Source organism: Erythrolamprus reginae, chromosome 10 (assembly GCF_031021105.1).
Source record: "Erythrolamprus reginae isolate rEryReg1 chromosome 10, rEryReg1.hap1, whole genome shotgun sequence".
Taxonomy (NCBI): domain Eukaryota; kingdom Metazoa; phylum Chordata; class Lepidosauria; order Squamata; family Dipsadidae; genus Erythrolamprus; species Erythrolamprus reginae.
The window spans coordinates 11,336,896-11,363,802 of record NC_091959.1 but is presented as its reverse complement, the minus strand read 5'-3'; the positions used below and the strand labels follow the sequence as shown (position 1 = coordinate 11,363,802).

The window sequence follows — 26,907 nt, the reverse complement described above, 5'->3', positions numbered from 1 at the left end:
CCAAGTGCGCAAGTGTGCTGTGAACTGGTAGTAAAGGGGATTAGAACCCGTTACTGGTTTAGATTTATCTTCAGCCACATTGTTGAAAGATATCTCTGCCCCAACTGCATTATTTGTTTGTTTGTTTGTTTGTTTGTTTGTTTATTCATTCAATTTTTATGCCGCCCTTCTCCTTAGGGCGGCTTACAACATGTTAGCAATAGCACTTTTTAACAGAGCTAGGCTATTGCCCCTACAATCCGGGTCCTCATTTTATCCACTTTGGAAGGTTTGAAGGCTGAGTCAACCTTGAGTTGGTGATGAGATTTGAACCGCTGACCTTCAGATCTACAGTCAGCTTCAGTGGCCTGCAGTACAGCACTCTACCTGCTGCGCCACCCCGGCTCTTATAGGGATGTTTTTGTGAAAATCACATTGGACGGAAAAAAAAAGGCTGTATATTTTAAGAACCCAATCTGGCTCCTCGTTTTACTAACCTCGGAAGGATGGGAGGCGGTATCAACTTTGAGTTGGTGATAATCGAACTGCCAAATTGCTGGCAGCCAGCAATCAGCAGGAACAGCCTGCAGTACTGCATTCTAACCACTGCGCCACCAGGGCTCATATCATGCTTAGCTTCCTCACCCACCTACACCCGCATGCAAATGTCACTCTTAGCTCCCCAAAGGTCATGCTTACGTACTCCCAGGCAATGGCTGCCACCATCAGAAGATACATCAGATAATGAACGGAACCATCCCAGTAGCAAATCATGTGCCCATAAGCCGTGTTCAGATAAGGCTCGCCCTACGGAAAGAAGCGTTAAGAGTAATAGAACGACAAGCAAGATAAGGCTACATTACGGTTTCCGCTGAAACAAACAGACCAAAAAAACCCCACCCTGCCTGAATTTAACCCCCCTGGAGATAGAATGTGGCATAATGAGATTGTCTTTACAATGAATTTAATTCTCCCAACAGAGGTTGACAGATCTTTCTTCAACTAGAAACATAGAAGACTGATGGCAGAAAAAGACCTCATGGTCCATCTAGTCTGCCCTTATACAATTTTCTGTATTTTATCTTAGGAGAATATTTGCAGCTCGGGGTTGAAGCATGGGGGTCCTTGGTGTTCTCGGAGCTTGGCAGTTGGAGAAAAGATCAGAAGCAACGAGAGAAAATATTATTTGACTGAAAGAGTAGTAGATGCTTGGAACAAACTTCCAGCAGGCGTGGTTGGTAAATCCACACAGTCACTGAATTTAAACGTGCCTGGTTCGTTTAGTTTAGTTTTATTGGATGTATATGCCGCCCCTCTCCGAAAACTCGGGGCGGCTAACAGCAATCATAAACAATATACAGTAATAATCCAATACTAAAAGCAAATTAAAAAACCCCTTAATATAAAATACCATACATACATACAAGCATACCATACATACAATTGTAAAGGCCTAGGGGGAGAAGGAATCTTAATTCCCCCATGCCTGGTGGCAGAGGTGGGTTTTAAGTAGCTTGCGAAAGGCAAGGAGGGTGGGGGCAATTCTAATCTCTGGGGGGAGTTGGTTCCAGAGGGCCGGGGCCGCCACAGAGAAGGCTGTTCCCCTGGGTCCCGCCAAGCGGCATTGTTTAGTTGACGGGACCCGGAGAAGACCCACTTTGTGGGACCTAACTGGTCGCTGGGATTCGTGCGGCAGAAGGCGGTCGCTGAGATAATCTGGTCCGGTGCCATGAAGGGCTTTATAGGTCATAACCAACACTGGGATAAACATAGATCCATCCTAAGGTAAAATGCAAGAAATAGTATAAGGGCAGACTAGATGGACCATGAGGTCTTATTCTGTCGTTAATCTTCTATGTTTCTATCTTACCTGATTTCCAGCTGTGTCTCCCTAACCCTAACCAGAGGAGAAGGTAGAAGGGTTGAGGGGGTGGCTGCACGTGGGGTTAAATATTTTCAGGGGGGGGCTTATTTTGGAGGAGGTCTTATTTTTGGCGGGGGAAACACATTAGGCAAATCCAGCTTGGTTTAATCTGGTAGACTGAAAAGTCATTTGGCAAGTTTTGCATTCAATGTGTCATGTGTGATACAGATTTAAAAAAAAAAACTAATTCCAATTTTAAATTTCCATGCAAAGCTTGTTCAAAGCCACCAGGGCCTAATAAATATGCTATCCACCATGCTCAACTGTGATTAACAACCCAATAAATCAGGGTTGCCAACAGGCTCCATGGTAAACATTGGACTCATACAATGCTCCGAGGCATAAACTAGTTCACTGTTTATCCTACGAATCCGGCTACTTTCTCATTGTTGAATCTAATTTCCTGCTGATGGTAAGGAGAAAAAGTCTTCTGTGCTTTGTAAACGGAAGAGTCGTTCGGAGCAACTTGGTGGAAAAGAGGTTAAGAATAGAAACGAATGCAAATGAAACGAGGGGTGTTGCTAGCCCTCGAGAAATTGTATCTAGATAAATGGTCAAAGCAATGGAAACTGCAGTTTAATGTTTCCAAATGTAAAATAATGCACTTGGGGCATAGTTCCCTCTAAGCTGAGCAGTGAGCAATTGCTCACTTAAAAATCATCTTCAACTCAGAGTTTTCCAAACCTGCCCAGAAACCGAGAGGGAAAGAGTGAGAGGGAAGGAGAGAGAGAGGAAGAGAGAGAAACAGATAGAAAAAAGAGAGGAAGGAAAAGAGAAAGAAAAAGAATGGGAGTACGGAAGAGAGAAAGAAAATCAAAATCTAGTTTGAAACTAGCTCAATTATTTAAGTGGCATTTTGATATTGATAGAGTTGCCCTATTATGAGCTCACTGTTATAGACACACAGTACAGTATTTTATTTTGAAATTCTCTGAGGCAAAACAGGGTGGGTTTTTTATTTGTTTGTTTGTTTGTTTGTTTGTTTGTTTTTTATTTACTTACTTACTTACTTACTTACTTACTTACTTATTTATTTAATATTTCTGTGCCGCCCAGTCCCGAAGGGAATGCCGCTCAGACACTATACTTTTCCGCCCCCCCCCCCCCAAAAAAAAAAATTAGAGGGAACACTGACTTGGGGAAAAGGAATCCTCAATCTGAGTATTGCATTGGCAGTTCTGTGTTAGCAAAAACTTCAGAAGAGAAAGATTTAGGGGTAGTGATTTCTGACTCAAAATGGGTGAGCAGTGTGGTTGGGCAGTAGGAAAAACAAATAGGATGCTTGGCTGCATAGCTAGAGGTATAACAAGCAGGAAGAGGGAGATTGTGATCCCCTTATATAGAGCGCTGGTGAGACCACATTTGGAGTACTGTGTTCAGTTCTGAAGACCTCACCTACAAAAAGATATTGACAAAATTGAATGGGTCCAAAGACGGGCTACAAGAATGGTGGAAGGTCTTAAGCATAAAACGTATCAGGAAAGACTTCATGAACTCAATCTGTATAGTCTGGAGGACAGAAGGAAAAGGGGGGACATGATCGAAACATTTAAATATGTTAAAGGGTTAAATAAGGTTCAGGAGGGAAGTGTTTTTAATAGGAAAGTGAACAGAAGAACAAGGGGACACAATCTGAAGTTAGTCGGGGGAAAGATCAAAAGCAACGTGAGAAAATATTATCTCACTGAAAGAGTAGTAGATCCTTGGAACAAACTTCCAGCAGGCGGGGTTGGTAAATCCACAGTAACTGAATTTAAACATGCCTGGGATAAACACATATCCATTGTAAAATAAAATACAGGGAATAGTATAAGGGCAGACTAGATGGACCATGAGGTCTTTTTCTGCCGTCAGTCTTCTATGTTTCTATCTTGAAGCTGTGTATTGCTCTGAGTGAAACAGGAGAACGCTGTTGTTCAATTCGTGGACTGTCACCTTTGGACAAAGTCTGTGCAAAGGGAGGAAATATTTGTGCTCTTGATGTAGTTTTGACCTTTTTTGTGAGTCATTAGCATCACGTACGGCCAGCTTGAAAGCCTCAAACTTGTAAGCAGGAAGGAGATCGTAAAATCAGAACATGCAAACCGCACGTGATCCAATCGCCGGTTTAAGGGATTTAGGATCACAACCCACCCCACCCACCCAAAAAATATGAGTTGTGCACTTTCTGGTCCCTTCAAATGTAAGATTAAGTTATAGAAGTCCATTGTTCTTTCCTGCAATCTTCCCCAATAAGAGTTGTTAACCTGATCCTACGTAGCTTCTGCTCTGGCAATCTCACACTACTGACTAAAGCCTACAAAACCTATGCCAGACCCATTCTCGAATACAGCTCATCTGTCTGGAACCCACACCACATCTCAGACATCAACACTATCGAAAACGTCCAAAGATATTTCACCAGAAGAGCCCTTCACTCCTCCACTCGAATCAGAATACCCTACGAAAATAGACTATCTATCCTTAGAACACGATTTAAGTATTGCCCACAAGATCATATGCTGCAACGTCCTTCCAGTCAACGACTACTTCAGCGTCAACCGCAACAACACAAGAGCACACAACAGATTCAAACTTAATATTAACCGCTCCAAACTTGACTGTAAAAAATATGACTTTAACAATCGAGTTGTCGAAGCGTGGAACTCATTACCGGACTCAATAGTGTCAACTCCCAACCCCCAACACTTCTCCCTTAGACTCTCCACGATTGACCTCTCCAGGTTCCTAAGAGGCCAGTAAGGGGCGTATATAAGTGCACTGATGTGCCTATCGTCTCCTGTGCAATTGTCTTTCCTTATCTCATTTATCATATATATTCTCTCCTTATCTCTCTATATATACATATATATAATATATATATATATATATATATATATATCATATATACAGTATTCTTTCCTTATCTCTTATATCATATATATTCTCTCCCTCCCATCTACTTCTCTTCTTTTTACTTTCTATCGTTATATATATTACTTAATGCCTATTCTCTTCAAAATGTATTGTACATTGGACAAAGAATAAATAAAAAAATAAATAAATAAATCCTAAGCCTGCACTTCTGAGGATCTGCAGCTGGTGGTGATTGCGGTTTGCTTCCCCATCGTAAAATTCTCAGCGTCCGTTGGCAAGACTCCAACACACCAGCATTGGAGGATGTAGAAAGGAATGATCTTTTGCACAGTTCTTGCAAACCTCGACACTTTCCATTCGAGTATTCCAGGAGAAAATAGACAATGGCACTTAGGCTGATATACCCTTTCACGGTGCTTTACATCCCTCTCTAAGCGGGTGAAGAATCAGCATCTTGCCCCCAACAATCTGGGTACCTCATTTGACCAGTACCTCGGAAGGGTGGAAGGCTGAATCAGCTCTGGGCTTCATCCAGATCGAACACCTGGCAGTGGGCAGAGTCAGCCTGCGAGACTGCATTCTATTTCCCTCCCAATTTTTAAAATTATTTTTCTCCCCACATTGCATATACAACCTTATATACCTTCAATACATCTTATTATCTATCTATCTATCTATCTATCTATCTATCTATCTATCTATCTATCTATCTATCTATCTATCTATCTATCATCTATACAACTTTATATACCTTCAATACATCTTATTATCTATCTATCTATCTATCTATCATCTGTCTATCTATCATCTATCTATCTATCTATCATCTATCTATCTATCATCTATACAACTTTATATACCTTCAATACATCTTATTATCTATCTATCTATCTATCTATCTATCTATCTATCATCTATCTATCTATCTATCATCTATACAACTTTATATACCTTCAATACATCTTATTATCTATCTATCTATCATCTATCTATCTATCTATCTATCTATCTATCTATCTATCTATCTATCTCTCTCTCATCTATACAACTTTATATACCTTCAATCCATCTTATTATCTATCTATCTATTTATCATCTATCTATCTATCATCTATCTATCTATCTATCTATCTATCTATCATCTATCTATCTATCTATCTATCTATCATCTATCTATCTATCTATCTATCTATCATCTATCTATCTATCTATCTATCTATCATCTATCTATCTATCTATCTATCTATCTATCTATCTATCTATCTATCTATCTATCTATCTATCCAAATACAATAAAGTAGATCACATTCCAGGTTAGCTTTATATTATTTCATCTGTATCCAACGTTCTTCTCTCCACTTGGCTAGTTTAATGAAAGCTAGGGGAGACATGATAGCAGTCTTCCAATATCTCAGGGGTTGCCACAAAGAAGAGGGAATCAAGCTATTCTCCAAAGCACCTGAGGGTAGAACAAGAAGCAATGGGTGGAAACTAAACAAGGAGAGAAGCAACTTAGAACTAAGGAGAAATGTCTTTGACAGTTAGAACAATTCATCCGTGGAACAGCTTGCCTCCAGAAGTTGTGAATGCTCCAACACTGGAAGTTTTTCAGACGTTAGATAACCGTCTGTCTGAAGGGTCTTCTGCCCAAGCAGGTGGTTGGACTAGAAAACCTCCAAGGTCACTTCCAACTCTGTTGTTGTTGTTGTTGTTGTTGTTGTTATTCATTAACACACATACAACTTCACTACGTAACCTCTAGGGTTGGACTAGAAGACCTCCAAGGTCCCTTCCAACTCTGTTGTTGTTGTTGTTGTTATTATTATTATTATTATTATTATTATTATTATTATTACTTCCCTCCTATCTCAGGAGGCTATTCTGTCTCTACTACCTACTTTCTTACTCCTTCTCCCTCCATCTACTACTACCCTTCCCTTCTCCTTCCTCCTTCTCTCTAATCTTTGTCCAATCTCTAACCTTTCTCTCCTTCCTTTCTACTTCCCATCCAACCTCTAAATCCTTCCCTAAGTGGATAGTTCTATTATTATTATTATTACATTAAAATATTTCTCTAGCTCTTACCCATCCTCTTTTTTCAAGACCTCTTATCCAATACAATGCAATACTGCATTCTACCCGCTGCGCCACCGTGGCTCCCAGCTGTCTACTCACTTTCTCCACCGCTAATGATCCATAATTATTTACCTCTTTCAAGTAATAAGTCATGAATCCGTCAATTATCCCATCGTGTTCCATCCCAATGATTAGATTCACGATGCTGGTGAAAGCAAACACGGCGTAAACTACAGCAAAACCAGGGGAAGACAAGGGGTGGGAGGAGAAAGCATTTTTTAAAAAATTACAAATGAAACCACAGGCCTTTTCAAAACATTTTAACACTTCAAGACTCCGAGTCCTCGGAGAGGGGCAGCATACAAATCTAATTAATAATATTATTATTATTACTACTACTACTAATAATAATAATAATAATAATAATAATAATAATACTTTCAAATTTATCTCTGCACAAGTTATTATTATTATTATTATTATTATTTATTCGATTTGTATGCCGCCCCTCTCCGAAGACTCGGGGCGGCTCACAACATGTAACAACAAATCATAAATAATCCAACAGTTTTTAAAATGTTTAAAGATTTAAAAGACCCCATATACTAACGGACATATACACACGCATACCATATATAAATTAAACATGCCCAGGGGGAGATGTTTCAATTCCCCCATGCCTGACGACAAAGGTGGGTTTTAAGGAGTTTACGGAAGGCAGGAAGAGTAGGGGCAATCCTAATCTCCAGGGGGAGTTGGTTCCATAGGGCCGGTGCCGCCACAGAGAAGGCTCTTCCCCTGGGGCCCGCCAACCGACATTGTTTAGTTGACGGGACCCGGAGAAGGCCCACTCTGTGGGACCTAATCGGTCGCTGGGATTCGTGCGGCAGTAGGCGGTCTCGGAGATATTCTGGTCCAGTGCCATGAAGGGCTTTAAAGGTCATAACCAACACTTTGAATTGTGACCGGAAATTGATCGGCAGCCAATGCAGACTGCGGAGTGATGGAGAAACATGGGCATACCTAGGTAAGCCCATGACTGCTCTCGCAGCTGCATTCTGCACGATCTGAAGTTTCCGAACACTTTTCAAAGGTAGCCCCATGTAGAGAGCATTACAGTAGTCGAACCTCGAGGTGATGAGGGCATGAGTGACTGTGAGCAGTGAGTCCCGGTCCAGATAGGGCCGCAACTGGTGCACCAGGCGAACCTGGGCAAACGCCCCCCTCGCCACAGCTGAGAGATGTTTTTCTAATGTGAGCTGTGGATCGAGGAGGACGCCCAAGTTGCGGACCCTCTCTGAGGGGGTCAATAATTCCCCCCCCAGGGTAATGGACGGACAGATGGAATTGTCCTTGGGAGGCAAAACCCACAGCCACTCCGTCTTATCCGGGTTGAGCTTGAGTCTGTTGACACCCATCCAGGCCCCAACAGCCTCCAGGCACCGGCACATCACTTCCGCCGCTTCGTTGTTTTTCTGCAACCATCTGGAAACGTTCACAGACTTTAGATGTTATTATTATTATTATTTTAATTAATTTTTAACAAATTTATATTACACACAACATAAAACAGTGCATAGTGAAATGTGCCCACCACCCAGACACACACACATTCCCCACCACCAAATCGGGGGTGTTTCTTGTATAGTCCACTTGACCCAAGAGCAATATATCTGTTTACATATTATAGAGTGATTCCAATTTATTTCTTGTAGCTTGGTCTCGGATTCTGCTCGTCATATATCGTCTTACCTTGTCCCACCGTCCCATCAGTTGTCCCAACTCAGTTTCATTATCCGAATTCATCCTTTTATCCATAATTTCAAATTGAATATGGTCCACCATGTACCTATACCAATTTTGCATTGTCCATTTTGTCGCATCTTAACAACCCAAAACTATTACTGCCTGAGCGCTTTCTATTGCTGCTTTTTTTATTTTTCACAGACTTTACATGTTCAGATCAGGGTCGCATTCCCGATTCCGCCACTACTGGTAGGCTGCACACAAAGCTTTGCTTCTGCTGTGGGTGCGTGGGTGTGTCCCAGCGAGAATTTGCTTCTGTGCATGCGCAGGAAGCAAAATCCTGTGCGAAGACATGCGCGTGTGTGTGAGATTTTGATGAATTTTTTTGCCTCTGTGCATGCGCAGAAGCAAAAAAATTACCAAAGTCACGTGCGTGTGTGTCCCGCTCATGAGATTTTGCTTCCCACGCATGAAGCCAATGCAGTCCGTGGAGTGATGGAGAAATAAGGGAAGGGGTGGGCAGCAGACAGGACGGGGTGGAGTGCAGTTCCACAGGTGGAAATGAAGCTGCATGCACATCTCCAGCTGACCGGCAGCAGTAACTTCCGGGATTACCGGTCTCAGCTCGGCTCTACTTTTTTCCCCTGCTGCTGCTGCTGTGTCTGCGCTCCTTGCTTTTTTCCTCTTTCCTCCTTCCTGGCCTTGGAAGAGCTTCCCTCTCTCCTGCCCGGCTCCTCTCCAGCCTCACGCGGTCACCTCCCAAGGCCAGGAGAGCCGCACCGCGCCGAAGCAGTCTGGGCTGCGGTCTTTTTCCCCTCACGAAACCCTCACTCGGCCCACAGCTGAGATGAAAAGGCATCGTGCGGCAATGACAGTTCACTTGAACGATGGTGATCGTTCAAGCCACTCCCACCAGATCACATGGCTGGCAAGCCACTCCTGCTCAGTCACATGACCTTCGAGCCACACCCACAAAATAAGCCACACCCCCAGTGTGGCAGTAAACATTTTGGCTGCCCATTACTGAATAAGGGTATGCCTTGGAAGGCCCATAACCGGTCGTGGGGCTGCATTTTCGACGATTTGAAGTTTCCGAACACTCTTCCAAGGTAGCCCCACATAGAGAATCATCATTCATGCACATTGGGCCAATTGCGGCTGTATTTAAATTAGGGTTTACTACCATGGGGTTTGAATTCTAGATTCTAGGGGCGAGTACAAGTGCACTAGAGTGCCTTCCGTCCCCTGTCCTATTGCTCTCCTATATCTCCTATACCTTTCTTCTATTCCTATATCTCTTCTTCTATTCTTTCATTGATATGTTCTATCACTATATCTTCTTTTCTATTCTTTCTTAGATATATTTTACTATGAGTATCTCCTCTATAACCTTCATCATGTATTTTACTATGTGCATATAGATATATACCCACTAAAACCCTCATTGTGTATTGGAATAAATAAGTAAGTAAGTAAGTAAGTAAGTAAGTAAGTAAGTAAGTAAGTAAGTAAGTAAGTAAGTAAGTAAATAAATAAATAAAAATATAAATAAAAAATAAAAATAAAAATAAAAATAAAAATAAAAATATAAAATAAAATAAAATAATAAATAAAATAAAATAAAATAAAATAAAATAAAATAAAATAAAATAAAATAAAATAAAATAAAATAAAATAAAATAAAATAAAATAAAATAAAATAAAATAAAATAAAATAAAATAAAATAAAATAAAATAAAATAAAATAAAATAAAATAAAATAAAATAAAATAAAATAAAATAAAATAATAAAATAAAATTGCCACTCCAGTTTACAACGCACCCGATACGTACCATAGAAAAGTGGATCGCTTGGTGGTCTCCTTTTCACTAGAAACCGAGCTGCCAAGCCCACCAAGACCAGAATCAACAACCCAGCGATTACAATGACCCAAGAGCTGCAGGAAATAAAAACAAAAGTGAGAAACCAAAAAAGGGGGGGAAAGTCACCTTTAACCTATTTTTTTCCTTTCACTTCCTCAAATAAAAACGGAAATGTTTTTTAGAAATGCTATTTTCACTCAGTGCTTTTCTTCCCTTCCAAATTATGTAGCTCCGAGCATCCCAAAGCGCACGGCGAATCATTATTGATAGTTCCGTGATGGAAAATCTGGACTGGTGAATAATTTTCCCTGTGGGATCATTTTTTTGCATATCTTTGGCTTTGCGAAATTGGACTGTAAGCAGCCTCAGATGTTTCTAATGAGACCCAAAACAAATAATGACAACTGTCTTTTTCTTTGACAAATGCCTTCTGGGAGTCAGTGGTTAAAGAAACTGTGAAACTTTGGTGAGAAACATGCAAATCACTTCCTTTTCCTTCTTCCGAAACCACGAGCCACAAAAACGGTACTGTTGGATTTTTGTCATGCAGTGGTACCTCTACCTACGAACGCCTCCACTTACGAACCTTTTTAGATAAGAACCGGGTGTTCAAGATTTTTTTTGCCTCTTCTCAAGAATCATTTTCCATTTACAAATCCGAGCCTCTGAAACTGTAACCAGAAAAGGCAGGGAGAAGCCTCCGTGGGGCCTCTCTAGGAATCTCCTGGGAGGAAACAAGGCCAGAAAAGCTGGGGAGAAGTCTCCGTGGGGCCTCTCTAGGAATCTCCTGGGAGGAAACAGGGCCAGAAAAGGTGGGGAGAAGTCTCCGTGGGGCCTCTCTCGGAATCTCCTGGGAGGAAACAAGGCCAGAAAAGGTGGGGAGAAGTCTCCGTGGGGCCTCTCTAGGAATCTCCTGGGAGGAAACAAGGCCAGAAAAGGTGGGGAGAAGTCTCTGTGGGGCCTCTCTAGGAATCTCCTGGGAGGAAACAAGGGCAGAAAAGGTGGGGAGAAGTCTCTGTGGGGCCTCTCTAGGAATCTCCTGGGAGGAAGCATCAGAGCATCACAGTGCCCAGAAGGGAAAAAAAGTAAAAAAAATCAAAAATTTTCTTTCTTTCTTTTTTAAAAAATAATTTTTATTGAAATATATAGTTTAAAAACACAACATATAAACACTTAAACAATTATACAGACATACATAGAAAAAAATGCCGTAAAGATGATTAAAAGGATAACGTGTTTAATGGACCTAAATAATCCAACTGAATATTTTTATTTTGCATCTAAAAATCAAAATTTCTCTACCGGTTCTGCGTATCTGACCGTACCCGTAGGAGCCCATCACTGCATTTACAGCAAGGCAAAGAAGTGCACTAAGGCAGTGTTTCCCAACCTTGGCAACTTGAATATATTTGGACTTCAACTCCCAGAATTCCCCATGATGGCTGGGGAATTCTGGGAGTTGAAGTCCAGATATCTTCAAGTTGCCAAGGTTGGGAAACACTGCACTAAGGAACTATGGACAAAGGATGCTGATTTTGACGGCAAGTCTCTCTTTGCTGAACTGGGGGGCAACCTGGGCTCCGGGGAGGAAGCATTTTCGCTCAGGCCAAGCCTGCCGCTTCTCTCTTAACAAACAAACCCCTGGCATTCCTTCTGGAGAAAGCAGCTGCTGGCTATTGTTGTGCCCCTTTCCAAAACACGTCAACGCAGGCCGCCGAGGGCACCTTCTAAAAATACCAGCCCAGCTTATGCAAGTTGACCAAAACGCCTTCCTGTTCTTGTTCCTGGCCCGGCTTGGCCCTCCCCAAGGTACCTTGTTCTTCTTTTTTTATTTTTCAAATAGAAATTTTATTTCCCCCCAACATAGAATAAAAAACAATACATAAGTACAAACATTTAAAACCATGCTTAAAGTAAAACATATATAAAATGTTTCTTTTTCTTTCATCAGGGGAGGCTTATTTTCTTCAATTATATAAAACATTCTATATGTAATATTATCAAATTAACGAAAACCTCAAAAAACAGCAATCTTTTTCCCACCTTACATTGAAAAATTACATTACAGTGATCCCCCGGTGATCCCCCGATCATTGCGAGGGTTCCGTTCCAGGACCCCTAGCAATGATTGGGTTTTCGCGAAGTAGCGCTGCGGAAGTAAAAACATGCGCAGATGGTGTTTTTACTCCCGCAGCGCTAGCGAGGAGCCGAAGATTGGGGTTCCTGTTTTAAAACGTCGCCGCCGGCATGGGCGGCTTGCCAGCACCCCCCCGGACCCCCAACCCGGGTTTGGGGGGCTGCTAGGAAGCCGCCCATGCCGGCGGCGACGCGCGGCTTTCCAATGAGTCCCGAAGACAAACGTCAAACTTCCGCGTTTGTCTTCGGGACTCATTGGAAAGCCGCGCGGCTGTTTTAAAATGTCGCCGCCGGCATGGGCGGCTTGCCAGCACCCCCCCCGAACCCGGGTGAGCAGCAAGCGAACGGCGGGTGGCCGGGCGAAGGGCGGGCGAGCAGCGAAGGGCGGGCGAGCGGGTGCTGGGGAGGGCTTCTCGCCCTCCCGCCAGCAAGAGGGGGAGCGAACGGCGTGGGCAGGCTGCGGACAAGCCGTTCGCTCGGGCCGCTTCCCAGCTGAGTACTCAGCTGGGAAGCGGCCCAAGCGAAGCGGCAGCAGCGAGGAGTTTGCGTGGGCGGTGGGGAAACTCCTCGCTGATGCCCGCCAAGAGGGGGAAGACCTAGGGAAGCCGCCCAGCAGCTGATCTGCCCGGCGCCATCTACGCATGCGTGCCCATAGAAAAAAAGGGCACGCATGCGCAGATGGTGTTTTGACTTCCGGGTTCAAAAATCGCAAATTAGCCTGTTCGCAATGGTCGGGAACGCAATAACCGGGGGATCACTGTACATCAGTATAAACAATATCAAACTATCTTGTACCCATATTAATTCAAACTTTCATTTCTACATTAGATTAATTAATTCAATATCAACTCATCCAATAATTACTAGAGGTTCTATGTATATCTAAAACAGAACAAAAGTACTTCTTATCATATATTTATATTAGAAATATATATTATATATTAATGATTCTTGACAAATGTATCTTTTTCTTTTATATACGCTGAGAGCATATGCACCAAGACAAATTCCTTGTATGTCCAATCACACTTGGCCAATAAAATTCTATTCTATTCTATTCTATATCATATATATTAGGAACTCTATTAGATAATTCTATATGTTTAAATTCTTATTAATAAATGAATTTGTGTCGTATCATTATATAGTGCTACCACCAAGTCTTATCCTGCCATCTGGCTAACAATATTTAATTCAATTCAATTCAATTCAATTTATTAGATTTGTATGCCGCCCCTCTCCGAAGACTCGGGGCGGCTCACAACAATAATGAAAACAATATAACAGTAAACAAATTTAATATTAGATATATAAGAAAAGTATATAAAACCCCAACAATTAAAACCATACAACACATACATGCCAAACATAAAATAAAGATCATATCTCATCTTTCCCCAGAAGAACTAAGTACTAATATTTATTTAGCTTTTAATTTTCCATCCACTCATAAAATTTCCCCCAAATTTTATAATAATCAGAGTCCTGTTTATCTTTCCGTTTCAAAGTCAATCTATTCATTTCTGCACAGTCTGTAATTTTCCTCCAAACTTCCCTTTGAGTTGGTACTCCAGGGTACCTTCTAAGCCATTACAGTGATCCCTCTATTATCGCGAGGATTCCGTTCCAAGACCCCTCGCGATAATCGATTTTTCGGGATGTAGGGTTGCGGAAGTAAAAACACCATCTGCGCGTGCGCGCCCTTTTTTTCTATGGCCGCGCATGCGTAGATGGTGGAGTTTGCGTTCCCCGCCGCCCACGCAAAGGGGAAACCCGATTCGGCTCCTCGCTGCTGCTGCGCTACCGAGCAGATCAGCTGCAGGGCGGCCGAAGGAACCTTCCCTGGGTCTTCCCGGCCGCCCACGCAAAGGGGAAACCCCGGCTCCTCGCTGATGCCCGCCGCTAGCCCGCCCGCCAGCAAGAGGGGGAAGACCCAGGGAAGGTTCCTTCGGCCGCCCAGCAGCTGATCTGCTCGGCGCAGCAGCAGCGAGCAGACGAAGATCGGGGTTTCCCAGCCGCCCACGCAAAGGGGAAACCCCGGCTCCTCGCTGATGCCCCCGCTCGCCCACCTGCCGCCTGCCGCCCGCCAGCAAGAGGGGGAGAGATAGAGAAAGAGAGAGAAGGAAAGAAAGAGATGAGAGAGGGAGGAAGAGAGTGTGAGAGAGGAAGAAGCAAGAGAGAGAAAGAGAGAGAGAAAGAAAGATGAGAAAGGAAGGAGGAGAGTGACGTCATCGGTGGAAAAATCGCGATATAGCGTTTCGCGAAGATCGAGATCGCGAAACTCGAGGGATCACTGTACATCAACAACACCCTGTTCAACATGTCCCCCCCCTCTCCACCTTTATATAACTTGAAACACAATCTGTGCAAATGCCAGGTATTGTTCCAGGGGCAAAGGACACCCAGACGGAAGACAGCCAAACAAGTGAACAAAATAAGCTGGGAGAATGGCAGAGATACCTCCCCCAAATTAGTGCCTTTCTGACTGCCAGACTGGGGAAGGCCATGACTGTAAGAGGGTGGGGTGGGGGAGGGTTTTCTGTGCAAGTTTTATTATTATTATTATTATGAAATAAACGTAGATGGTCACCAGGGGTGGGCTACTGCCCGGACCGGGGGGGGACGGGCAAAAATGGAGCTCCAGCCCAAAGCACCCAATTTGCACTGAAAGATGTTGAAAGAAAATGCAGGGTGTCCTGCATAAGCCACGCCCACGGTGTGGTAGTAAAAAGTTTGGTAGCCCTTCACTGATGGTCACCCAACTCAGATACAGGTCACTTTTATTTTATTTATTTATTCAATTTTTATGCTGCCCTTCTCCTTAGACTCGGGGCGGCTTACAACATGTTAGCAATAGCACTTTTTTTAACAGAGCCAGCCTATTGCCCCCAACAATCCAGGTCCTCATTTTACTCACCTCGGAAGGATGGAAGGCTGAGTCAACCTTGAGCCGGTGATGAGATTTGAACCGCTGACGTACAGATCTACAGTCAACTTAGAATAAGTTCCGGCTGTTAATTCGCGCCTGGATACAATGTTGTTTTAACAACTTTCTCTTTCGCCTTCGTTTAAACTCCGATTCAATTTTCTTGTTTTTCAAACTTCTTGTTTAGCATGGAACATAGAAAATTTTTTTTACCTTAATTGTAGCTTCTTTGGCAATATTCCTTTTTCAATTAGAGTTGTTCAGTTTCTCTGCTTTTTACTCTCTTGATGTTTCTTGCTTCCCACTGGTTAGGTGGGATCGCAATGGCCGTGTCCTCTTGGAGGAGGACCGGTGCTCCCTGCACCAGAGCTGCAGGATGAACCCTCTGTCCCGGAGCCTCGGCGATGGCTCCCCGGGCAGAGGGGAATCCCCTTTTCTAGGATCGAGCCATCCGGACTCGATCCGATCGCGCTGGGGCGACCTCTGGGAGGGTTGGAGGGGTCTCGAGGCAGAGCCCTGCCAAGAGACTCCGCTGCGATCCTCAACGAAACCGGTGTGGTAGTAAAAAGTTTGGTAGCCCAGTGATGAGATTTGAACCGCTGACGTACAGATCTACAGTCAACTTCAGTGGCTTGCAGTACAGCACTCTACCTGCTGCACCACCCCGGCTCTAAGCCACTTGGAGAGGCTTACAACATTAAAAACCTACAATATAAAAACCTCTCCCCGTGGTGCCAACAGCAAAGAGGGACTTACAATTAAAATCAGCATTTTAATGCAGTATTTTCCAACCTTGGCAACTTGAAGATATCTGGACTTCCACTCAATTTTTTATTTGGTCATAGGTTATCAAATAAAAAATAGGAATCACAATTCATTGAGATAAAAAGAATAAATGTAGTTACACATACACACATATACATATATACGAGGGTTGCCCAGAAAGCAAAGCTACACAATTTTGTCTTCAACAATTATTTATTGAACACAATGAAACTTACACACAAGAATGATGTTTCTTCTACACTCATACAAATCTAATAAATAATAATACAAATCTAATAAATAATAATAATAATACATACAAATCTAATAAATAATAATAATAATAATAATAATAACAACAACAACTCTACACTCCCTATTTTTCCATGTAAACCTGTTGTATGGCCTTCCTCCAGCAACACACAAGGGCGTGTATGCCCTGTCAGTAACACTCCTTGTTCTGGTCACAAAGCCATTTCTGCACTGTGTGAATCACCTCTTCGTCATTCTCAAAAATATCTTCCGTGAATGGCATCCTTTAATGGCCCAAACATCAGCTGCGTCTTTTCAGGTGTGACAGCCGTGGCTGGCTGCCCTAAACGCTGCAAATCTTAGAGCTCTGCTGAACGATCTTCTAATGGCCTTGCCCTCTGTGCCCAGTGACTAACCGTACTTCTGTCGACTGCAGATTCTCCATAAACTGTACACAAACATTTGTAAATGTTCCCAACAGTTTTTTTCTCTGCAGTGAGAAATTGAAGAACGACACGCGGCTTGTAACGTACGTCACTTACAAACGCCATTTTGAAACACTGCTGCAGCTACGCTGTCTGAAGAAACGCAAAATTGACACACACACGCACTCCTGACAATTCAAATAACGTATATTTAAAGTTTTGCATTCGTACCATTACTGTAGGCTGAGAAAACCAATGTGGTGCATTACTTTCTGGGCGACCCTTATATATGAGCCGTGGTGGTGCAGGAGTTAAGAATGCAATATTTATTTATTTTATTTTTTTATTGATTGATTGATTTTGTCCAATACACAATGAGGTTTTTAGTGGGTATACACATAGTTAAATACATAATGAAGGTTATAGAGGATATACTCATAGTAAAATATATCTAAGAAAGAATAGAAGATATAGGAATAAAACATATCAGTGAAAGAATGGAAGAAGAGATATAGGAATAGAAGAAAGGTATAGGAGATATAGGAGAGCAATAGGACAGGGGACGGAAGGCACTCTAGTGCACTTGTACTCGCCCCTTACTGACCTCTTAGGAATCTCGATAGGTCAACCATGGATAATCTAAGGGTAAAGTGTTGGGGATTCGGGAATGACACTATGGAGTCCGGTAATGAGTTCCACGCTTTGACAACTCGGTTACTGAAGTCGTATTTTTTACAGTCAAGTTTACAGCGGTTAATATTAAGTTTAGCCGCCCCGAGTCTGCGGAGAGGGGTGGCATACAAATCTAAATAATAAATAAATAAATAAAATAAAAGTTTAAATCTGTTATGTGCAAGCTGATTCTGTCCACAGTCTGGAGTTCAATTCAGCCTTGCATCCTTCCACTCTGCAAACTGCTTAGAGAAGGCTGTAACACCCTGTGAAGCGGTAGATAAGTCTAAATGCTATTGCTATTCTAAAATATCTAACAGGGGTTAGAGTTAATACTGCTTTGCAAATTACAGGACAGCACTTGGCTGTGGTCAAGGATATCAAATCAGATTGATCTGATAACAACATCTGCTCCACCCAATGGCAGCAAGCAACACAATCAAATTAACCCCTGGTTCACAATAAAATGATGAGTAAAGATGAGTAAAGATATAAATTGAGGTAAGGGAGGAGTAAGGCCTAAAATTAAGAGGTACAAGAGATAAGGAATATGCCTGGAAGATAAGAGATAGCGATTGATTTGGAAGAAAATTAAAAATTAAAGTTAACAAAAGTACAAGATAAAAAGGCAGCATTAGAATAACAGTAGATACACACACACACACACACACATACAGATAAGGGAAAAGATATAAGTTTAAGAATAGCACTGATATTGGTGTGAAGTTAGGGTCTTGAATTGCTTGTGTGTTAATTATGAAATGGATTAGAGGTACTCAGGGAAGGATAAGAGGATCCTAGGTTTTGAAAGTTTAGGATTACGTCATCTTCAACACGATCTAAGCATAGCCCATAAAATCACCTGCTACAATGTCCTTCCTGTCAATGATTACTTCAACTTTAACCACAACAACACACGAGCACACAAACAGATACAAACTTAAAGTAAACCGCTCTAAACTTGATTGCAGGAAATGCGACTTTAGTAACCAAGTAGTTGATGCATGGCACTCACTAGCAGACTCTGTAGTATCATCATCTAGCCCCAAAAACTTTACCCTACAAACGCCTCTGCTTACAAACTTCTCTAGATAAGAACCGGGTGTTCAAGATTTTTTTGCCTCTTCTCAAGAACCATTTTCCACTTACAAACCCGAGCCTCCAAAACTACAACTGGAAAAGGCAGGGAGAAGCCTCCATGGGGCCTCTCTAGGAATCTCCTGGGAGGAAACAGGACCTCCACCCTCTCTGTGGTTTCCCCAATTGCACGCATTATTTGCTTTTACATTGATTCCTGTGGGAAAAATTGCTTCTTCTTACAAACTTTTCTACTTAAGAACCTGGTCACGGAACGAATTAAGTTCGTAAGCAGAGGTACCACTGTACACTTTTAGGGCCTTTTGGAAAAGTAACAAGCTGGGGGCTAATCATACATTGAGGAGAGGATGCTCCACAAAGAAAGGGGCTACCACTGAGAAGGTCCTTTTTGCGATCCCATCAGATGTACATCCCAGCAACATATCCTGTCTTTTAGTCCTGGTGGGCTGGCTGAATGCTCCCCAATTTAGCAGGGAATGCTATAGAATGACCCCCATGCCTTCCTCTGACCCCTCCGGCTGGGTCTATGGCCCTGTCAATCTTGTCAGTGCTGTCTATTCATGACTTAAGTGGTGCTTTTTCGTTTTGCAAATGCAGAGATCTGATTCTTTTAATGAAGGGTTAGTTAGCCCTGAGCAAACCTCCCTTTCCCAGGCAATTTGATGGGGTGTGGCAGGGCATGAGATGCAAGCAACACCTTGCAACTGTGCTTTGTACACACCTGGTTATGTGTGACAGTTATGTGCGAAGTTGGGCTATTTTGGGCTTATGCTCAAGTGCTTCTGCGTGAGAGCACATAAATTGGTCTCGTTCCCAAATTAGGCTGCAGTTTTCTATCCTTTGTTCTAAAAAGTGGGGGGTTGGATTTGAATTCAGCATGATGGGAACACAAATGGTCTGGCCCAGTGTGGTTTATTGAATATGATGAATGAAAAATAAAAAAGAACTTAAATGCAATTTGAAAGACCCAGAAGAAAATAAAATAATATATTAATCATTAGGATTAATATTAGGATTAGGATTGTAAGGACAAATGAACATAACATAGTATTATATCAGTACTTAGAAATATCTCTCTCTCTCTCTCTCTCTCTCTATTTATTTATTTGATTGATTGATTGATTGATTGATTTCTATGCCACCCAACCCCAAAAGACTCAGGGTGGCTTACAATAATAATATAAATACAAATCAATACAGAAACAATAAAAAGAAGTCGAATATAATATCTAAAACTATAAAACCCGCAATACAAAGAACCCATTAATTAAAACAGTCATAGTTACATGCATACATAGCATTCATATTGTTTGGCCATGTCAGTTTATTTTTTATTTATTTGATTTATTTGATTTTTATGCCACCCTTCTCCTTAGACTCAGGGCGGCTTACAACATATTAGCAATAGCACTTTTTAAAAACAGAGCCAGCATATTGCCCCCCACAATCTGGGTCCTCATTTTACCCACCTCGGAAGGATGGAAGGCTGAGTCAACCTTGAGCCGGTGATGAGATTTGAACCGCTGACCTACAGACCTACAGACAGCTTCAGTGGCCTGCAGTACAGCCCTCTACCTGCTGCGCCACCCCGACTCCTTGTTAATTTATGGCCCCCACAGTCCTGTTGGCAAAGCCAGGTCTTCATGGCCTTACAGAAGGCCAGTAGGGTGGGAGCAGTAAGACATTGGGAGGTGGGAGTTGATTCCATAGAGCGGGAGCAGCCACAAAGAAGGCCCTCCCTTGCAGTCCCTCCAACCTGCATTGCTTAGTCGACCGGACCCGGAGGAGGCCAACTCTGTGTGCTCTTCTTGGTCTCTGGGAGGTATGTGGCGAGAAGCGGTCCTGTAAATAGTCTGGCCCTGAGCCATGTAGGGCTTTATAGGTAATAATAATATGAGAGATCTAGAGTAGTCTCCCTTCCTTTTCATTATCAGCAAAACTATGTTACACACACACACACACAAACACACACACACACTGTATACTAGTCATAGGTGTATAGAAATCATAATGATAGTAGAAATATATAGAATAGTAAATAAGTGTAAAATAAGAGTCAATATATGTACAGTACTATAAAATAACCTTAAAGGTGTTAATGTACGTATATATACTAGATAGATAGATAGATAGATAGATAGATAGATAGATAGATAGATAGATAGATAGATAGATAGAAAGATAGAAAGAAAGAAAGAAAGATAGATAGATAGATAGATAGATAGATAGATAGATAGATAGATAGATAGATAGATAGAAAGATAGATAGAAAGATAGATAGATAGATAGATAGATAGATAGATAGATAGATAGATAGATAGAAAGGTAGGTAGGTAGGTAGGTAGGTAGATAGATAGATAGATAGATAGATAGATAGATAGATAGATAGATAGATAGATAGATAGATAGAAAGAAAGAAAGAAATATAAAGAGATAGAGAGAAGGGGGGAGATGTTTTGTTTGTGGATTTTTAATTTTGTTTTGTATAATGTCTATTTTGTTCATATTTTCTTTTTTGTATTTTTTTAAAGTTTATATACCAATGTTTTTTTTAAAGACCCAGTGGGATTTAATATTCTCCCTTGTAGCATTTGGGGAAAGTTGTCCAAGGCAAACGGTTGAAGGTAGGGAAGAAAAGCCAGGGTCCTTGATGCTGTTTAATTTATTCCAACCCCTTACCCTCCCCTTCCCCAAAACCCAATACATACTTCAGCCAAAAAAACCACCCCAAACACCTCTACTCCTCCCTTAGCAGAAGTAGTCGAATCCATGGTACTTTATTCTTAAGTAGTCGAATCCATGGTACTTTATTCCAGTGTTTCCCAACCTTGTCCACTTGAAGATATTTGGACTTCAACTCCCAGAATTCCCCAGCCAGCATTCACTGGCTGTGGAATTCTGGGAGTTGAAGTCCAAATATCTTCAAGTGGACAAGGTTGGGAAACACTGCTTTATTCTCTCAGCCACATAGCTGGATCAGGGTTTGACTCTGAAGCAATGCCCCCGCGGGCGCAAATGCACCTTCCTGCAAATCTCCCCCCTCTCCCGAATTCTCCCCAATCTTGCAAAACGCCTCCTCCCCCCCCCCCGGTCTTTGGGGTGCACATCCTGGCTGTGGCTAAAGAAACGGGGCGCTGCCTCCAGTTTACCCTGAATGCTTTCCCAAACCTGGGACGCAGCTCCGCTTTTTACGCGCGCCTCTCCAAAGGCTCTTGCCCACTTCTGCGCCCCCCTTTCCTCTTCTTCGGTGGGAACCCCCTTTTTCCCACCTGAGGCCAGCCCTGCTTGGCAGCGCGCGCGTTGAGGAATCGTCCGCGCACCTGCCCACCCTTGGCTCACCTGCCGGTGGCAGCCGAAGCGTTGAAGAGGTAGGTGACGGGGATGGCGCAGAGGGATAAGACGAAGACCCCGGTGGCGGCCGAAGCGCTCATCCCAGCAATTGGCCAGCTTCTTCTTCGTCTTCTTCCTCCTCCTCTTCTTCCTCTTCCTCCTTCCTCTTCTTCCTCTCCTCCTCCTTGTCCGGACTCGGAGAAGCTACACCGCCGGCATTCGGCTCCCGGCTCCGGCGCTGGGCTTCAGAGCTTGCCTGGCCAATTGCTCCATGCGTTTCGGTTTAGGCTTCCGGGCGTTGCGGCTCGGAGCCCGGCCGACCGACGGACGCGTGGGGAAGGGCTCCCCGCCTGGTTCTCCAGAGCTCTCGCCAAGCTGATGCGCCCTTATGCGCTCCCGGTGCGCTCCTCTTGGAACGGAGCGGGTGCCCAAAAGCTCCCATGGTCAGAGAAACGCCGCCGCCCGATCAGATCAGGAAAAAGCGGGCGGGTTTGCTGGGGTCCCTCCTCCTCTTCCCCCCACCCCCAGCCCGTCTCTGGGCAGGAATACCCACCTATAGGCAACCGGTGAGGCAACCTAAGACATTGGGGTGCTGACTCAGGCATTGCGCGCCCAGCTTTGCATAGGGCTGTCCAGGATTCAGACAAGAGCTCCTAGATGCGAGATGGGGGGTAACACAGAGACAAAAATATAAGGGTGGGGAGGGAATATAATTTTATTGGCCAAGTGTGATTAGACACACAAGAATAAGAATGTTATTGGCCAAGTGTGATTGGACACACAAGGAATTTGTCTTGGTGCTTATGCTCTCAGGGTACATAAAAGAAAAGATAGATTTGTCAAAAATCATGGGATACAACACTTAATGATTGTCATAGCGGTCAAATAAGCATTGAGGAAACAGTCAATATTAATAAAAATCTTAAGGATACAAGCAACAAGTTACAGTCATGCAGTCATACGTTGGAGGAAAAGGGTGATAGGAATGATGAGGAAAAAAATTGGAGTAATAGTAGTGCAGACTTAGTAAATAGTTTGATAGTAAATTGTTTTGCTGTGAAATCAAACTGTCCACTTAGGAAGCAACACGGATTGACAATCAATTTCACAGGCTGTAGTGCACATTCAATTTTGTACAGAACAAAGTATTCAGTGAGAATATTTCATACATTCAAATCTAGGATGTGTTATTTGAGTGTTCACTTTATTTTTTTTGAGCAGTATATTTTGACGCCATCCAAGGTTAGCCTACAAATGGAGTTTTTATTCATTTTGTAGGGAGACGGTAGCTGAGAACAGTGGCAACAGAGACAGGACAGAGATTATTTATGGTGATTACATGTTCATCCAATCTTCTCTTTTTCAAAAACCAATTTAGGCATCAACTTTACGAGATTAAGATCGGAACCTTACACTTCATGTAAAAGTTTGTTACAGTTTTATTGTAATTTCACCTTGGAAAAACCCTCATCCATTGCATTAAACTCTATTCATTCATTCATTCAAGTCCGTATTGGTGGTATACAAAGATACAACAATATTTATATACATGATACTAGTAAGAGAGAAACATTAGGACAGGGGACGGAAGGCACGCTGGTGCACTTATGCACGCCCTTTACTGACCTCTTAGGAATCAGAAGAGGTCAAGAGTGGATAGCCTAAGGGTATAGTTTTGGGGGTTAGGTGAAGATAATACAGAGTCTGATAGTGAGTTCCATGCATCAACTACTCGCTTACTAAAGTTATATTTCCTGCAGTCGAGTTTAGAGCAGTTTACGTTTGTATCTGTGTTGTTCATGTGTTGTTGTGGTTGAAGCTGAAGTAGTCGTTGACAGGAAGGACATTGTAGCAGGTGATTTTATGGGCTATGCTAAGCCCTATTTAAGGCAACATAGTTCTAAGCTTTCTAAACCTAGGATTGTAAGTCTAGTTGCATAAGGTATAATAATAATTAATAATAATAATTTATTAGATTTGTATGCCACCCCTCTCCAAAGACAGCTATACTGTTGTGGGTAGAGGAGTGCAGGACTCTTCTAGTAAAGTATTTCTAGTAAAGTATCTCTGGACATTTTCTAAAGTGTTTATGTCCGAAATGCGGTGTGGGTTCCAGACAGATGAGCTGTATCTATTGTATGTTCGTGTGTTGTTGTAGTTGAAGCTGAAGTAGTCATTGACAGGAAGGATGTTGTAGCAAATGATTTTATGGACCATACGACAGTGTTGTGCCAACTACAGACTCATCATGACATGGCCCAACATCACTGTAGGTTTTGCCATGCAACTTGTGTGGACTTCTTTCTTCAGACCAATGGGCAATCTGCCGAGTGGATGGGCCTGAAATCTTAATTCCAGCACATGGATTCCAGACCTGGTGCTTCCCGCCCCCCCCGCCCCCTCCAGCCTTCTGCCCCAGAGACAGCAGGCAAAGATTTGACGCTCCTCGGTTTAACATCCTGTGATTACTTTCTCAGTAAACACGGACATGCCACAATGCTGTGGTGTTGTCATGGTGCTAAAAATCCCTTTCTTTGGTTGTTTGCAATAGATGATATGTAAGGCATGGAATTTGTATTGTTTGGGTCAGGCTGAGGTCAAGCTTAGTTTAAAAATGTGTGCGGGAAGTATTTTTACGTAGATGAAATCATTGCTTGGATCAGAGAGCTAAACCAAGCTAGGCCCAGCTGTTTTTACAGCATAGTTTTCTATGTGCAAATCCAACACACAAAGATTCTCCAATGTGCTTGCATAGAGTCGCCTGCTGCTATGACACATATGTGTTTTTTAAATTATTAGATTCGTTTTTTACATTGTTCTTGTTATTGTTGTGAGCCGCCCCGAGTCTACGGAGAGGGGCGGCATACAAATCTAATAAATAAATAAATAAAAATAAATATATGCAGTACTGGGCAGCCAAAATTTTTACTGCCACGCTATGGGTGTGGCTTATTTTGTGGGTGTGGCTTAATGGTCATGTGATTGGGTAGGAGTGGCTTGCCGGCCGTGTGACCTGGTGGGAGTGGATTGAACGATCATCATCGTTCAAATGAACTGTCCTCTACTTACAACCTTCCCAGTGTCGCTCGCTGGGGTGACAATTTGCTTCGCATTTCCCACGCTCTCCTTCCTGGGTTGCCCCATCACCACCTCAGGCTGGGTAGCTAGGCGAATGGGTGCTGCCAGAAGCATAAATGCTGCCAGTGCTGCTTCCACTCACGCCTTCTGCTTGCATGTCAGGCGGGAGGTGGCCGCGCGAGGTTGAAGGGTTGCCAGGCAGGAGAGAGAGAGAAGTTTGTCCAAGGCCAGGAAGGAGGAAGGAGGAAAAAAGCAAGGGAGCCCAGACGCAGCAGCAGCAGCAGCAGGGGAAAAAGGAGAGCTGAGCCGAGACCGAGAATCCAGGAACTGATGATGATGATGATGATGATAATAATAATAATAATAATAATAATCATAATAATGTGCAGACTCTGTAAAGAAACAGATGAAACAATCGATCACATACTCAGCTGCTGCAAAAAGATTGCACAGACTGACTACAAGCATAGACATGATGCTGTGGCACAGATGATCCACTGGAACTTGTGCCGGAACTACCATTTCCCAGTGGCAAAGAACTGGTGGGATCATAAGCCCGAAAAAGTGGTCAAAAATGAGCAAGTAAAACTACTGTGCGACTTCTGACTTCAGACTGACCGAATTCTGAAGCATAACACACCAGACATCTTGATTGTGGAGAAAAAGAAAGTATGGATCATTGACATCGCTATCCCAAGGGACAGCAGAATTGAGGAGAAGCAGCTAGAGAAATTAGTGAAATACGAAGATCTAAAAATCGAGCTGCAACGACTCTGGCATAAGCCAGTGAAAGTGGTCCCAATGGTACTTGGAATACACCTGCTACAGAAAAACTATATATATTTTTGAAATCAGAACAAAAAAAATGATTCAGAAAATTACAAGGTCAACTGCGATGATTAAAAAAAATGTTTTTTGTACACTTGTGTTACTGTTTTCTTAATGTCGCCAATATATTTCCTATACCTGATAATAATGATGCTGCTCCATTGGAAACTATGCCTGCTACAGAAAAACTATATACATTTTTGAAATCAGAACAAAAAATGATTCAGAAAAGTACAAGATCAACTGCGATGATTACAAAAAAAATTTTTTGTAGACCTGTGCACCCACGACTGCCATTTTGACTTTTTAAAACTACCTCCCCAAAGATTATTCTGATTACAAACCCCTGACAACCTTCCCCGCCCCCTAGACCTCCAGTCTTCCCTTGGGATTTAATTGAAGTACAGAAAGCAAACAAAGCTGCAAACCCTTTGAAGGACATTTATGTAAGGAAAGAGTAGACATTCATCCATATACCTTGGCTATGACACAATACACACACGAAGAACTGAATTAACATCATTTTCTTTCATTACATTGAATAATGAAACCCTGAAGAAGGAAAATGCATCTGAAGTAAGAAATAAAGGTGTTATCTGCTTACTCATGGGAGTTAGGACTAGCAATACACATTTTCATTTATGTTTTTGATTATATGCATCTGCAAAGGGCCTGCAAGTGCCTCTTCTGCCTTCATTTAACATAGACTAACAATCCTGGGCCTAGAAAGTCTAGAACTACGGCGCCTAAAACACGATTTGAGTATTGCCCACAAGATCATATTCTGCAACATCCTACCGGTCAATGACTACTTCAGCTTCAACCGCAACAACACAAGAGCACGCAACAGATTCAAACTTAATACGAACCGCTCCAAACTTGACTGTAAAAAATATGATTTCAACAATCGAGTTATCGAAGCATGGAACTCATTGCCGGACTCAACTGTGTCA

At 42.5% G+C, this 26,907-nt stretch overlaps 1 protein-coding gene across 2 annotated transcripts in view; it reads right to left on the bottom strand.

Annotated features, from left to right (window-relative positions):
- Positions 1 to 22,467, bottom strand: part of TM6SF1 (transmembrane 6 superfamily member 1) — a 45,112-nt gene extending 22,645 nt beyond the window's left edge. The window contains exons 1-4 of one of the 2 annotated variants that reach the window (XM_070761984.1): positions 22,058 to 22,467; positions 10,415 to 10,518; positions 6,968 to 7,065; positions 683 to 786 (exon numbers count right to left, since the gene is read on the bottom strand). In XM_070761984.1, the coding sequence (XP_070618085.1) occupies positions 683 to 786; positions 6,968 to 7,065; positions 10,415 to 10,518; positions 22,058 to 22,149 (398 nt within the window). In that variant the 5' untranslated portion in view covers positions 22,150 to 22,467. The remainder of the gene's footprint in view (positions 1 to 682; positions 787 to 6,967; positions 7,066 to 10,414; positions 10,519 to 22,057) is intronic. The other variant, XM_070761985.1, reaches the window with a different exon arrangement.
- Between the last annotated feature and the right edge of the window lie 4,440 nt (positions 22,468 to 26,907).